Here is a 16805-nt window from a genome sequence, read left to right as displayed (position 1 = left end):
AGACTGCGCCACTGCACTCCAGTCTGGGCAACAGAGCGAGACTCCATCTCAAAAAAAAATAAAAATAAAAATAAAAAAATAAACAAAATTTTTAAAAACATAAAATGAGCATTTACTACATGCTAGGAACTATGCTAGACCCTAGGGATATTTATTTATTTATTTATTTATTTATTTATTTATTTATTTATTTATTTTGAGACAGAGTCTTGCTCTGTCACCTAGGCAGGAGTGCAGTGGCATGATCTTGGCTCACTGCAACCTCCGCCTCCCGGGTTCAAGCAACTCTCCTGCCTCAGCCTCTCAAGTAGCTGGGACTATAGGCATACGCCACCAAGTGTGGCTAAATTTTTTTTTGTATTTTTAGTAGAGACAAGGTTTCCCCATGTTGGCAAGGCTGGTCTCAAACTCCTGACCTCATGATCCACCTGCCTCAGCCTCCCAAAGTGCTGGGATTACAGCCATGAGCCACCATGCCCAGCCGACCCTGGGGATATTAAGACAAGATAAGGTCCTAAACATCGAGAAGTTCTAAACCTGGTGAGACATACATGTAAATGAGTAAGTGTAGTAATAGACTTATACACATTACCTGCTATTAAAAAAAACACAGAGCCATGGTCGATCACAGCATATGATTTCTCCAGGAGTTTTAAAAACCAGAAGCACGTAAGCGATAATCTCTTTTAAAATACTATTTACAAATCCTAACATTGTTGTTAACAAAGTTTGATTTGCTATGGGAAAAGGTATGTGGTAAAGGTGTGTGCCGCCAGGCTGTGAACAGCTAACCGCTCAGGCGCGGCACAACAGACAATCTTTGCAACACTGTCAGAGTGGCACAGATCAGGCTGAAAACAAGACACAGGCTATTTTGATGACGTCAAACCTCATACACGTAATGAAACAAAGTTCATTTACTATTAGCAGAAAACACTCCAGATGTCCGGGATGAAAGAGAAACTGGATAAGGAGCTGCAGCACAACCCTTTCTTTGGATTTTCTCACTGTTACAATACATCTTGATAAGTGACTTGCCATACCTCTGCCCGCAGATTAGTAAAGACTTCTTAGCAAATAAATCTCATAAATTACTGCAGGATAGTCTTCGCAATTTAAAAGAAATAATGTGTTTTACAAATTCTCATTTATGGTATGAGAACAGAGAAATAAAATAGGCACTTGTACTGCATTTTTAAGTATTTTATGTAATTAGTTTTTAATCTCATCCTTTTGGGTATATTAGATTTCTATCATCAATAAAAATATAATTAATACATAAGAAGAAAAACATACTGTACCTATCTACAAAAATCTTATTTCCAAATATTCCGCTTTCTTTTTTTTTTTTTTTTTTTTGAGACGGAGTCTCGCTCTGCCCCCCAGGCTGGAGTGCAGTGGCACAATCTTGGCTCACTGCAACCTTTGACTCCCTGGTTCAAGTGATTCTCCTGCCTCAGCCTCCTGAGTAGCTGGGATTACAGGCACGAGTCACCACGCCCAGCTAATTTTTGTATTTTTAGTAGAGACGGGTTTCACCATGTTGGCCAGGACAGTCTTAATCTCCTGACCTCATGATCTGCCCACCTCAGCCTCCCAAAGTGCTGGAATTACAGGCCTGAACCACCACGCCCAGCCTATTCCACTTTCTGACCACCAACCCTTATCTTTCCAGTTTCACCCTAATCCAACTATTCTTTGACTTCACGGAGACTTCTATTTCTTGCCCACAAAACTTTTCACCAGCCATCCCTGCTCTTATATACGTATCTTCTCTCCTTACTCAGCTTAGAGTCTATGATATATCACTACAGTAACCTAAGCATCAAAGCGAAGAAGTCAAAGAACCAAGAGACCAGGGTTTTGGATGAATTGTCTGTATGTATGCAAAGTTCTTAAGAATGACAGCAAGAGTTACACTAGAGAGAAAATTAGTAAACCAGGTGTTGAAACCTTTCCCCCTTTTCCAAAAAGCCTCAACTCCTTTGAGGCTGCTCCTCGTCCTCTGTTGCAATTATCTACTAATTTCCCCAGTCACCCTTGGCAGGGAAAGGTGGTCTAGAAGCCATAAATGTGATCAAGGAAGACATCCACCCCACCCTCAGCCCAGTGGTGTGTGGGAGAAAAAAAAAAAAAACAGCCACCATCGTTTGAAAGGGTTAAAGCAGCAGCAGAGTTCTCAGGAGGCAGCCATGTTTTGTTTAAGAGTCAGGGGTGAAGAAAGGCTCTGAACAGAGCAGAGAATAGAGATTTCACTGATAATAACCAACAACCACTTCCACAGTGCATTTATAGAATCAATACGGTGGCTCACGCCTATAATCTCAGCCCTTTGGGAGGCCAAGGCGGGCAGGGTGCTTGAGCTCAGGAGTTCAAGACCAGCCTGGCCAACATGGCAAAACCCCATCTCTACAAGATATAAAAAAATTAGCTGGGCATGGTGGCGTGCACCTGTAATCACAGCTACTTGGGAGGCTGAAGCATGAGAACTGCTTGAACCCAGGAGGTGGAGGTTGCAGTGAGCCAAGATCGTGCCACTGCACTCCAGCCTGGAAGACAGGCTGTGTCTCCAAAAAAAAAAAAAAAAAAAAAACACAATTAATATGTGTATGTGTAACATCATATAAAGATGTAAAGAATAAGGCCGGGTGTAATCTCACACCTGTAATCCCAGCACTTTGGGTGGCCAAGGCGGGCAGATCACCTGAGGTCAGGAGTTCGAGAACAGCCTGGCCAACATGGTGAAACCCCGTTTCTAATAAAAATACAAAAAAAATTAGCCGGGCGTGGTGGCGGGCACCTGTAATCCCAGCTACTCGGGAGGCTGAGGCAGAAGAATTGCTTGAACCTAAGAGGCAGAGGTTGCAGTGAGCCAAGAGCGCACCATTGCAGTCTAGCCTGTGTGACAAGAGTGAAACTCCGTCTCAAAAAAAAAAAAAAAAAAGTAAAGAACATACCTAAATGATACAAGCAAATTTCACAACTATATATATATATATAATCATTCCATCTTGGTGAAATAATCACAAGAAACAACTATACCATATTCAAATATGTACAGAAGAAATACGATTGGGGGTTACTTCTAAGAGAGTGAGATCATGGGAAACTTTCAACATTAATTAGTCTACGATGTTAGAATACTATATTTAATTCTGTTACATTCTGGTATTCATAAAAAGAAGTAACATTTTCATATGCATCTGTATCTATATAAACAAGTTTACCTGTTTCCAGAGGGGAGCAAAGCCAGCTAATATAATTAGTGTGGTAACAATTGGATAGAAGACAATGCCTGCTCAGCGAGACAGTAATCTGAGAGAGTGAACTACATTTTTTTTTTTTTTTGAGACAGAGTCTTGCTCTGTTGCCCAGGCTGGAGTGCAGTGGCGTGGATCTCGGCTCACTGCAAGCTCCGCCTCCCGGGTTCACACCATTCTCCTGCCTCAGCCTCCCTAGTGGCTGGGACTACAGGCACCTGCCACCACGCCCAGCTAATTTTTTGTATTTTTAGTGGAGACCGGATTTCACCGTATTAGCCAGGATGGTCTCAATCTCCTGACCTCATGATCCACCCGCCTTGGCCTCCCGAAGTGCTGGGATTATAGGCGTGAGCCACCCCATCCAGCCTCCAACTACATTTTGACTAAGAGCCAATTCTCAATTACTATTGCATTTCCAGGAAATGTTTTGAAGTTAAATCACTTTTCTTCCATTTCAAAAATAAATCTATATTTCAATTTAGGTTAAATACCTCAAGCATGCTTACCTAACTTCCACAAGGTCATTTGGTTTATAGCTGGGATGAAGGAAGAACCAAACCTTCTTGACAAAATGATTAATGCTGGGTTCTCTACGGGACCCTCGGACATAAACCATCCACTTATGAGTTGATTGGTCATTTTCTTCCCTCTTATCCGGAGGTATATACCTAGAGAAGAAGAAAAAAGAAACCTGAATTATTTTTGTCCTTCAAAAACCTAACAAAATAAAGTCCTACTTAAACTTAAAAACAAGGTTAAAATTTCTGCAATATTTAACAACTACATCACCTAAACAAGCAAAATGAGTCTTTGCAAGTTAATCATTTTGTTTTTCTTTCTTTCTAAAACATAGTTGGGGCTGGATGCAGTGGCTGGCTCACACTGTAATGCCAGCACTTCAGGAGGCTGAAATGGGAGGATTGCTTGAGGCCAGAAGTTAAGAGATCAGCCTGGGCAACATAGCAAGACCCCAACACCATGTTTAGCTATTTCCAGAGGGGAGCAAAATCAGCTAACAACTGGATAGAAGAAGACAATGCCTGCTCAGTGAGACAGTAATCTCAAAGAGTGAACTACAACTACAACTACAATCCTCTCACCTAAAATTTTAAACTCAGCTGGGCATGGTGGCCCACACCTATAGTCCCAGCTTGCTGGGAGGCTCATGAGGTGGGAGGACTGCCTGAGCCCAGGAGTTCGAGGCTGTAGTGAGCTACAATCACATCACTGCACTTGAGTCTGGGTGACAGAGCAAGACCCTACCTCAAAAAATTAAAATAAAATTAATGAACTAAAACAAAATAATAAAATAAATAAAACATGAATTTGGTTTAAGGGACATTCTGTTAAAAGTTTGTGTCGTTCTACTTATTCGGTGTGCAATTTAAAAAAAGGGCAAACTTGTTTTTCCTGTCAGATAAATACATAAGGTGGAAATAAACTGGCATATTTTTATTCCTAGGTTAGGGAACCTCTAGCCTTCGGGGTGATTTCATTCAGGTTTCAGGGTGCTAGAGCTCTGGGCCTTTCTGGTGACTCTCATGGTTGCCAAGAAGACTGCACCTAGTTTCCTGCCCTATGAAAGCCAAAACGTGCCATTTCCCTTAAGCCCTGATCACAGTAAAACTAGCATCTTTAGCGCTCCCCTTTATGGGCCCTGTCTTTATTTCAGTAGGAGGCCCTCTTCTTAGATTCATGTAGAAAATATGGTCAGGCCTTCTATATGCTCATCTATGCCTAGTGCTAATCCTTAGTGATATGGGGGGGCCAAGTTGCCTAGCCTAGCTCTTGAGGAGTGTTCTTGACCAATCTTGGCCCTTTACTCTTCCAGCCTATGAAAGTCATGAACCCTGTTGGGATTTTAACAGGAATACCTACAGATCGATTTGGGGAGAGATGACCAGTTTACAAGACAGGTCGGCCCAGAAAAAGCCAGGCCTGGAAGTTCAGGCAGACCCACTAGGCCACAAGAAAATTGGGGCTAAACAATCATTTCATCCAAATTTTTAAATGTATTGGCATAAAGAAGTTAATAGTTTATCTCTTTAATAGTACAGCATCTGTAGTTACGTCTTCTTTTTTATTTCTAATATTATTTGTGCCTTCTCTTTTTTGAGTAATTTTTAAAATCAATTTCGCCAGATTTGTGTATGTTATGTTTATTTTTTCCTTTCTTAAGTATATCAATGTATTCATCAAATACTTACTAAATATATACTGTAAGGTACAAAGCCAGACAAGGCCAGGACTGGTGGCTCACGCCTGTAATCTCAGCACTTTTGGAGGCCAAGGCAGGTAGATCACCCAAGTTCATGAGTTTGAGACCAGCCTGATCAACATAGTGAAACCCCATCTCTACTAAGCATACAAAATTATCCAGGTGTGGCGGTGCATGCCTGTAATCCCAACTACTTGGGAGGCTGAGGCAAGAGAATCACTTGAATTCTGGAGGTGGAGGGTACAGTGAGCTGAGATCGCGCCATTGCACTCTAACCTGGGCAACAAGAGTAGAACTCTATCTCGAAAAAACAAAACAAAACAAAACCAGACAAGACATAGTTTCTACCCTAAAGATATTCCAGTCTGAGAAAAATATACGAAAATAGAAAATGGCCATATAGTGTGATAAAAATCACAAAGAGAGAGCATAGAAGGAAAATGCCTAATGACGGTGGGGATTAGCAAATAAAACTTCATGAGAAAATTAGTTTAAAACGCTACCAGTTAGAATCCTAGCCACTGTAATCAATTTTCCTCCATCAAATTAATTTAATCCCTTCCATCTATTTACATCTGGGCCAAATATTTACTTTACATTTTTATGGTTTTAGAGGATTTATAACGTCCTTATCTACCCCTAGACACTTGGCAAAAATGATGAAGCTGCTCCACGACAGCCTGAGATCATACTGTTCAAGGACATGGCTCTGGAGCTTGGAGGAATTCTGCCTTTAAGATCTGCTCAGCAACCTTTTGTTACGAACTAAAAACATTTCAGTTTGGGCAACCAAATCAACATTTTTAGGAATTCGCTAAGGCCCCTAAAGACAGAACTGGTTCAGAGAAGTCAAAAGTTCTTCCAAACTTACACACATTGACACAATTGGTGAAATATATTTGTGTAAGAGCTCATGTCTTAGAAATTTTTACCAAGCCCTATTTTATTCGCAGGGAAAGACTGGCAGACACACTAACGCAGAGACTCCAATCTCTGGACCTTGGTTCACTTTTGAAGCAACAATGAGCTTGAAAAAACATTCTCTGAGGCCTCTTCCTACTGTAACACCAGGATAATAAGAGTATTATGCCCAAGTATTAACATAAATGGGTAACTGAAAAGACTTATCTACTTTATTCTCACGTCTCAACGACTTGTTAGATACAAACCTCTTTGGTTTGCCTTAGAGTCACAAAAAAAGACCTGAAGTAAGGTTTTGAAGAACAACAAAAAAAAGTCAAAGAAACCCATCACACTTACCTCCTTCCATTTCAAAACAAAACAAAAGAACAGGAAATAGGTTTTCCAGGGAGAAGAATCTGGTTTCGGCTCTGGACGTGCCAATCACAAGTAAATGGCCAATATGGTTTGACTGTGTCCCCACCCAAATCCCATCTTCAATTGTAGCTTGCAGAATTCCCATGCGTCCTGGGAGGGACCCAGTGGGAGGTAATTCAATCATGGGGGTGAGTCTTTCCCATGCTGTTCTTGTGATAATAAATAAGTCTCACAAGATCTGACGGTTTTATAAGGGGTAGTTCTCCTACACAAGCTCTCTTGCCTGCCTCTACTTAAGACATGGCTTTCCTTCTCCCTTGCCTTCCGCCATGATTGTGGGGCCTCCCTAGCCATGTGGCACTGTGAGTCAATCAAACCTCTTTCCTTTATAAATTACCCAGTCTCAGGTATGTCTTTATTAGCAGTGTGAAAACAGACTAATACAATGGCAAATGCAGGAATGTAAATGGAGAGACAAAATGAAGATTTGAACATTCGAGCTGAGGGCAGTATCTGAGGATTTACCATTCTCTACTGGCTTTCAAATACCTAACAATTAGCATATTCTACAAACTACACAAGCAAGTGTAGGGGTTATTATACTGCCTCTTCTCTTGCAATATTTTGGAACAAACACCTTCCCCTTATTTATCCTTTGTGGATATTGTGCAAGGCAAGGCAGAATGGCACAGTATAGAGGCAGTACAGAGAAAATAATATCCAAATGAAAAATAGGAGACCTAAGTCCCCTGACCCTGTGGCTATTTGTATAAAAAGAATAATAAAGAGAGTAAAAAAAAAAAAAAAAAAAAGGCCAGGCGTGGTGGCTCACACCTGTAATTCCAGCACTTTGAGAGGCCAAGGCAGATGGACCCACCTGAGGTGGGAAGTTCGAGACCAGCCTGACCAACACAGAGAAACCCCATCTCTACTAAAAGTACAAAATTAGCCAGGCGTGGTGGCATATGCCTGTAATCCCAGCTACTCGGGAGGCTGAGACAGGAGAATCGCTTGAACCTGGGAGGCGAAGGTTGCGGTGAGCCGAGATCATGCCATTGCACTCCGGTCTGGATAACAAGAGCGAAACTGTCTCAAAAAAAGGAAAAGAAAAATAGGAGACCTAGATTCAAATTCTGACTTTGCTCACTAATGAGCAAAATTACCCTAATAAAGTCTCTAGACTGTGGTTTACTTTTTAAACAACTAAGGACTTGGGAAAAAGAATTCCTGAGGCCTCTTCCTACTGTAATACTATAATAACAGTATTAATGCCAAAATATTAACATACATGGACAAATAAAAATAAATTCAACTGGATACTCACTTCGACACATTGCCAACTACTATTGTTTTCTTTACAAAAAGTCGTGAAGTCTCATCTGTGAGATCAGCATTCTGCTGTTCTGTTTTATGGGAGCCAGTAACACTAGAAGTATCCTGAAAAAAATCATAATCAACATCCATTCTCATTTTGAACAATTTTCAATGGGACAGAAACCACAAAATCGTAAAAAGTATAAATGGAATAACTAAGTTTTTTTTTAAAATTACAAAATTTTCTGGCTTCATGGCACCTCTCAAAGCATTAAAAAAATTTACTATAAATGCTGCCTTAATTTATACAAAGTTTATATAGTGTAACTCCCGGTGTGTTTTCAATAGTCACATACATCTGCTTTGGATATGCAAACAGGATTTGGAAGGATACACAAAAAACTATTACAATGGTTACTTCCGGGAAACGGGAATAGAAAGAGAGAAAGAGGTCAATGGAATTTACCCTCTTTTTAACCTTCTGTAATACTCAAAACTCTTCAATGAGAAATAAGTGCCTGGTACATAGTAAATGCTAAATGTTTGCTATATAAATACATATGGAAATGACCATGTACTGTATAAAACATGTTAAGTTTCTATGACCATTATGCCCTAAATTCTTTTTTTTTGAGACATAGTCTCGCTCTGTCAACCAGGCTGGAGTGCAATGGTGCCATCTCGGCTCCTTGCAACCTCCGCCTCCTGGGTTCAAGCGATTCTCCTGCCTCAGCCTCTCGAGTAGCTGGGATTACAGGTACCCGCCAGTAAGCCCGGGTAATTTTTGTATTTTTAGTAGAAACGGAGTTTCACCACCTTAGTCAGGCTGGTCTCGAACTCCTGACCTCAGGTGATCCCCCACCTTGGCCTCCCAAAGTGATGGGATTACAGGCGTGAGCCACCGCGCCCAGCCTCCTAAATTCTTTTTAACTAAAAAAAAGAAAAACACATGTAGTTTTTGCTCAGGAATAATACTGGAAAGGTAAGGCAAATCCAAACAGTGAAGAGTTCTGATTTTAGGGGTGGTAGCCTCATGAATGAACTTTTCTATTCTTTTTTACTTTTCTGTATTTAACAATTTTCAAAAAATGAACACATATGAATTTATAATCTGAAAAATAAATACAAACTTATTTGTATAAAAAATAAATCAAACTCTTGATGTCTAAGTATGTGGAAAGTAACTTGGAAATTTTCTCTATCACAGAACACCTAAATTCTGAGATAAATCACTGCTCTAATCCAATAATGACTCTATAGCCAAATATTTTATCAAGAAGTTCAGAGTCGCTTGAGATGGGAGCTCAAATTACAAACTGGCAGGATCAAAGAGCAATGTTTTTCAATTCTGTTTATTTGTCAAATTTCCTCCATCTACTGAAGTACGAAAGCATCTTAGAATATAGTCTCACGGAGGAAACTGTTGAAGAACGACTGCTCTCGAGAGAATAAACATGACAGAGTGGAAAGACCTTGAGCAAGATCACAGAATTGCCGAGCTGGAAGGTTTCTTTCACACCTACGTAAACAGCATCCAGGAGCTGTGCTGTGCACAGAATCTCCAGGTTGTACAATTAGAAACACTCAGGTTTAAGTCGGGCGTGGTGGCTCACGCCTGCAATCCCAGCACTTTGGGAGGCCGAGGCAGGCGGATCACGAGGTCAGGAGTTCGAGACCAGTCTGGCCAACATGGTGAAACCCCGTCTCTACTAAAAATACAAAAAATTAGCCAGGCATGGTAGCACATGCCTGTAATCCCAGCTACTTGGGAGGCTGAGACAGGAAAATAGCTTCAACCTGGGAGGCGGAGGTGGTAGTGAGCCGAGATCGCACCACTGAACTCCAGCCTGGGTGATAAAGCGAGACTCTGTCTCAGAAAAAAAAAAAAGAAACACTCAGGTTTAATTCTCAGTTCTGACACTTTTGAGCAAATAAAACTTCATCAAGATTTGGTTTCCCACCGGGCGCAGTGGCTCATGCCTGTAATCCCAGCACTTTGGGAGGCCGAGGTGGGCGGATCACAAGGTCAGGAGATCGAGACCATCCTGGCTAACACGGTGAAACCCCGTCTCTACTAAAAATACATAAAAACTAGCCGGGCATGGTGGCACGCGCCTGTGGTCCCAGCTACTCAGGAGGCTGAGGCAGGAGAATGGCGTGAACTCGGGAGGCGGAGGTTGCAGTGAGCGGGATCGCGCCACTGCACTCCAGCCTGGGCAACAGAGCAAAACGCTGCTTCAAAAAAAAAAAAAAAAAAAAAAGATTTGGTTTCCCCATTATAAAAGGAAAACAAACCTATTTCCTAAGATTCCTATGACAGTTCAGTGAGATAACAAGCACATACTTTAGTAAATACTAGTTTCCTTGTCCTGTGGCTCCCTCCCACATCCACCCATCTATATACCCTTCCAGTATTTCGGCTTGGTCTCTGCTCCATGTTGTTTGAGAGTCTTTCCTCTATATCCATATTGCTGCTATTATCTTTGTCAGATAAGAAGTCATTGTGCTGAGATAAAGAATCACTTTCTGAATGATTGGCTGATGGTGTTTCTGCTCTCTGATTGGCAGGAGATGATGATCTAGATGGTGATTCCAAAAATTTCTTGATAGCAGGATGATTAAAAACCATTGTATCACATGTCTTTGATCCCTACAAAAAATGAAAGCAAGCAAATAAATTTTTAATCAAATCCATCAAAAGCAGGCAAAAATCTGATCTCTCCAAAACCTTATCTATTACAAGATCATGCTTAAAATCTTTCAAAATCTCCCCACATCCATAGAATGATATCCCAACCCCTTAACACGGCCTGAACCAACAAAACAAAAACTAGAATGATGAATAATTATGTAAAGTTTCTAACACTAACAGCTGGAGATGTAGGGTCTTCCGGAGGTAAATGAGAAATAATACATGTTAACACAGAAAATAAAATCTGACTTTAAAAGCCTCACATTGCTTTACACAAACATATCAACTGCTCTAAATAAAATATCACTGAAAGAAATATAAAAATAAAAATAAAAAGCTGTATATATAAAATGGTCCCCGCACAGGAGTAAAATGTAATAGAGAATATTTTTGAATGACTAATACTGATGTATAAAGTTTGCCTTCAGTTCAGTACAAACATTTATGGAATTTTTCTGTGTCTTAGTCACTTGCATACAAAATACAGTGTATTCTGTTATTATGTGATAACACTGTAGTTATGTTCCTAGGAAGCCTAGCTTTTAAAAACTGTTATTAAACTAATGGTTCTAGAGAGAAAAAAGGAGGTAGAAGCTAGTGTCTCAAAGCAACACAGTTCTTGAATTTCAATAATAAAGGTTTTTCAGAGCTATAAATATGTTTTGCCACTGAAAACTAAAAATAATTAAATGGTTGATCACGAGACAAAAGCATACCTAAATATCCTTGAATAAATCGTAATCAAAACATAAGAGGATAAAATCAGCATATTTCCAGACTATCAAATAGCACAAATCAGAACTGCTAACAATTCAAAGATAGAATCATTGCTCATGTAATCAAGTTAAGGTGAAGTCAATGAAGTCCTCCTCGCTTATAAGAGGGAAACTTGGACAGAGACACACAGAGAAGACACACGCAGAGGGAAAACAGCCACATCATGACTGAGGCAGAAATTACAGCCGGGAAATACTAAGGATTGGCAGCAACCTTGAAAAGCCAGGAAGAGGCAAGGAAAGATTCTTCCCCGGAGCCTTCGGAGGGAGCACTACCCTGCTGACCTTGATTTTGGACTTCTAGACTTCAGAATAGTGAGATAATAAACCCGTCCTTTTACATCACGAAGCTTATGGTAGGTAATTTGTTATGGTAGCCCTAGGAAAATGAATATGATTCTAACATGCATCTGGGAAACTGTGCCACACTAAAAGAAGCACCTGTCTACTGTTTAAAATTCAACTCAAATAATGTTCCAGTTTTTATAAGACAGCATCAGGAACAGCACCAATACCAGGTGTCCCTAGAGCACCAAGGGTAACATGAAGGCCTAAACATGACAAGCACCATTTACTGTTACCCTCCAGCCCTTCCCTGGTTCCCAGTGAGCCAGCACTGCTCCAGAGGTGATTCAGCTGAGACTAATTCTAGCTGAAAACACTTAGGAAAAAGAAAGTAAAAAGAGAAAAAAACAAACGAAAGTTATGCTGAAATTATCAAAATATCAAATAGGAAGAAATACTGCTATTTCAGGTCAATCCTAACCCCTATGCCTGAATTTAGACATATTACTAGGATAAAAGAGCAGATATTTTTCATTTACATATCAAAAACTAAATTGGGAAAAAACATTCCTTTATAATTGGAATAATCTAGTGGTGATCACATTAACCTAGTGGTCAAACTTAGTATCACCAGCAGGACAACCTGGAACTAGGTGCCTGCTCATATGCTAGAATATCAAGTACACAGCATCACTATGAAGTATTCTTGCCAGAAATATTTAACCCAAATCTGTTAATAACCAAGCCTTTAGACTTGACTTCCAGTTTACAAGAAAATAGAGAGGATGAAAAAGTAATCCAAGGAAAACATAAATCCAAAATCTGAGATATTCATAAATGGCCTGGTCTCTTCGAAAAGTCAGGATCATGGAGGGAAAAAGGTAGGAGGACCATTTTAAATTTTAAAAAACTAGAGAAACAAAACTGCAGTCCTAGCTACTCAGGAGGCTGAGGCAGGAGGACTGCTTGAGCCCAGGAGTTGGAGGCTGCAGCGAAGCTATGATCGTGCTTGTGAATAGCCACTGCACTCCAGCCTGGACACATACCCTAGCTCTTTAAAAAAAAAAAAAAAGAAAAAGAAAAAGTAGAACTCATGGCTCATTAAACAGGGTAAATCTGAAACTAAAAATTGCCATTGCCATTCACTAGACTAAAAGGTCAAAGAAAACTCAATCAATTTATAAATTACTCCAAAGTGGGTCACAAACAAGTGAGGAGGCACTAGGGCCAGTTGGAATGAGGTCTCAATCATCTTTGTATCTGCAAAGCCTAGCATAATGCTAACAATTAGGAGGGAAAGAATTACGTAAAAATGAAAGGCCGGGCCTGGTGGCTCACGCCTGTAATCCCAGCACTTTGGGAGGCCAAGGCAGGTGTGAAGTTGGGAGTTCAAGACCAGCCTGACCAACACAGAGAAACCCTGTCTCTAGTAAAGTACAAAAAAATTAGTCAGGCATGGTGGCGCATGCCTGTAATCCCAGCTACTTGGGAGGCTGAGGCAGGAGAATCGCTTGAACCCGGGAGGTGGAGTTTGCGGTGAGCTGAGATCATGCCATTGCACTCTAGCCTGGGCAACAAGAGCGAAACTCCGTCTCAAAAAAACAAACAAACAAAAACAAAAAAAAAAAAGGAAAAAATATTACTTAGGATTACTGACAATGCAGAAAGTCACAACTGAAGGACTATGGCTGAACACAATGACTGATAAGTCTATGTATAGTCTGTATATTCCCAGGAAGTAGGCTAGGCTTCTTGGATTCTGAGAGTCAATGTAAGAACTGTTTCAGGCCAGGCACGGTGGCTCATGCTTGTAATCCCAGCACTTTGGGAGGCCAAGGTGGGTGGATCACCTGAGGTCAGAAGTTCGAGAACAGCCCGGTCAAAATGGCAAAACCTCATCTCTACTAAAAATACGAAAATGAGCTGGGCATGGTGGCACACGCCTGTAATCCCAGCTACTCAGGAGGCTGAGGCAGGAGAATTGCCTGAACTCGGGAGGCAGAGGTTGCAGTGAGCCAAGTGCCACTGCACTCCAGCCGGGGTGATACAGCAAGACTCCGTCACAAAAAAAACAAAAAACAAACAAACAAAAAGGAATGTTTCAGATGCAAGGGATTCCATATTGACATAACTTCCCCTCAGACAACAAATATGAGTGGCTGGAAAATGACTGAGTATGAGGAATGCTTACCTCAGAAACTTTTAGAAGACCTGCAGAAGCATAGTAGTTTGCTACAATGCAGGCACGCAGTTTATCCATCATCCTTCTTGCTTCAATCAGTCGCTAAAAACAAACGTTAACTCATTACTTTAAAAAATGGCAATTATAAAAGAGATGTACAAACAATTCACAAAATAAGAAACGTGAATGACTGAAAAAAAAGCTCAACTTCTCTAATAATCAAAAGAAAACCAAATAAAAGTGACCTTTCCACCCATCAGATTCGCAAAGATTTAAGAGAAAGACAAAAGTGTTGCAATGAATATGTACATTTATGTGTATATTCACTGAGAAAAATCCACAAAGACACTGAACACAAAAGCAAAGAGGGATTACCTTTTTTAAAAATACTTTTTATTTTTAACTGTTGTGGGTACACAGTGTACATGTTTATGGGATATGTAAGATATTTTGATAGAGGCATACAATGCATAATAATCACATCAGGGTAAATGAGATACTCATTACCTCAAGCATTTATCCTTTCTTTATGTTACAAACAATCCACTTTTACTCTTTTAATTATTTTTAAATGTACAATAAATTATTGTTGACTGTAGTCACCCTGCTGTGCTATCAGAAGATTATCTTTTTGAATGGAATTCCAGGTAGTATTTTTTGAATCCTTTCTGCAATGCATTATTTAAAAAATAGCATTTTTCTCTCCCCAAAACAAGAAAGCTATTTAAAAAAAAAAAAAAAGCAAAGAGGAGGATAAAGCAAATTGTGACTCCATCTCAACAGATTATTTTTCAATCATGTATACATTTTTTTCAATAGCTTTGGTGTTTATTTCAATTTATCATCATTATACCTGGTCAATGACTTCAATTTCATGTTCCTTATTCTTCATTTCAAGAGCAAACTGTTCTTTGATAATAGTCTCAATCTTCTGCACAGCAGCATCTCGAGCTGTACAAAGAACATAAAATACATCCAAGGCCTAATTAATCAATGACTGCCTTTATTTAAGTCAGCAAGCAACAAAAGAAATCCAAGAAATAGTAACTCTAAAGTGGAGAAACCTAGTGGACATCACCTTAACCAAGTGATGGAAAACTGAAATCACTAACATTGGTGTAAAGTGATCTCATGTATTTTCTGGTATCATGCCCTAAAAGGACACCATTCTATAGTATTCCTGTCAAAAATGCTGAATCTACTCACAAGGAAAGATTAGACAAACTCAAACTGAAAGACATTCTATAAAATTATTGGCCTATGCTACTTAAATATTAAAGACAAGAAAGAAAGACAAGTAAAGGGTTGAGGAGACCAAGAGAGACTAAAGAGATATGACAGCTAAATGCCCTATATGTCCTGGACTGGATCCTGCGGGGAGTGAAATAGCTATAAAATACAATACTGGGGGCCGGGCATGGTGGCTAGCACCCGTAATCCCAGCATTCTAGGAGGCCCAGACAGGTGGATCACTTGAGGTCAGGAGTTTGAGACCAGCCTGGACAATATGGTGAAACCCCGTCTCTACCAAAAATACAAAAATTAGCTGGGCATAGTGCGGGGGGCACCTGTAATCCCAGCTACTTGGGAGGCTGAGGCAGGATAATCGCTTGAACTTGTGAGGCAGAGGTTGCAGTGAGCCGAGATCATGCCACTGCACTCCAGCCTGGGTGACAGAGTGGAAAAAAAAAAAGACACAAACAAAACAAAACTACATATGCAAAGAGAAGCATCCCACCAAATCTGCTTTGAGAAAAATTCTGCGGGGGGAAAAAGGTTAGCATTAGGTACAGCATGGACACCAAGAAAAAGAATAGCAGATTGTCACTCAGTAACAGACAAAAAACTGCCCCTGCTTGAATGGGGGTATTTTGGAACTTACGATCAATTTAAACTGAAGTTACAGTGTTATTAAAACAATCACTTTTCCCTATTCTTGTTTTTATTTTAAAAAGTTATGCCATGTGAAGCTCTTGGGTAATGAATTAAGTTACATAACACTCTAACATTTATTTGGCTTGTTATTGAAAGGAAATGGCATTTTCTCTAAAATTACAGCTGAATGAGGAGGGAAAGTTGCAGTGAAATGTTTTCATTATTTGGGATTGGATTTAACAATTTTCCTTCTATACAGATCTTCTGGGGATATGTAGGACTTCACTGCTCTTACAAAAACAGGAATTTTCTTCACCACTTCCACTCTACGGATCCTATGTGGAACTGCAACATCTGAGCTACGACTGACGCCTTCTTTACCCTGCTAGAAGTATTAGGTAGATTATTTAAATAAACACTAATGAAGTTCGGTAATAATTTGTTTTAATAATGTAAATTTAGCGTTGCCGGGCGCAGTGGCTCACGCCTGTAATCCCAGCATTTTGGGAGGCCGAGGTGGGCAGATCACGAGGTCAGGAGATCGAGACCATCCTGGCTAACACGGTGAAACCCCGTCTCTACCAAAAATACAAAATATTAGCCAGGCATGGTGGCGGGCGCCTGTAGTCCCAGCTATTCGGGAGGCTGAGGCAGGAGAATGGCGTGAACCCAGGAGGCAGAGCTTGCAGTGAGCCGAGATCACACCACTGCGCTCCAGCCTGGGGGACAGAATGAGACTCCATCTCAAAAAAAAAAAAAAAAAAAGTAAATTTAGCAATTTTTTAAAGCTTGCTTAAGACATTCTGAGGAACAATAGACACCCAGTTGATAATTTGCTCTTCAACTACTTATATGATGTTAAATAAGAAATCTGATGTCTCTGAACCTTAATTTACCTACTATTAGCTAAGTACAGGGGTTG

The 16805-nt window shown here is 40.2% G+C and overlaps 1 protein-coding gene across 11 annotated transcripts in view; it reads right to left on the bottom strand.

The window, feature by feature from the left end:
- YEATS2 (YEATS domain containing 2) overlaps positions 1–16805 on the bottom strand; it is a 135224-nt gene that overhangs the window by 79263 nt on the left and 39156 nt on the right. For all 11 annotated transcript variants that reach the window (XR_004032354.1, XM_030822878.1, XM_030822879.1 and 8 more), the window contains 5 exons: positions 14862–14959; positions 14018–14110; positions 10478–10723; positions 8084–8196; positions 3770–3931 (listed from right to left, as the gene is read on the bottom strand). Coding sequence is in view for 10 of the 11 variants with exons in the window: in XM_030822878.1 (XP_030678738.1) it covers positions 3770–3931; positions 8084–8196; positions 10478–10723; positions 14018–14110; positions 14862–14959 (712 nt within the window). In the remaining variant the exon portion in view is untranslated. The remainder of the gene's footprint in view (positions 1–3769; positions 3932–8083; positions 8197–10477; positions 10724–14017; positions 14111–14861; positions 14960–16805) is intronic.

Source organism: Nomascus leucogenys, chromosome 11 (assembly GCF_006542625.1).
Source record: "Nomascus leucogenys isolate Asia chromosome 11, Asia_NLE_v1, whole genome shotgun sequence".
NCBI lineage: Eukaryota > Metazoa > Chordata > Mammalia > Primates > Hylobatidae > Nomascus > Nomascus leucogenys.
This window is presented reverse-complemented; position numbering and strand designations above follow the sequence as displayed.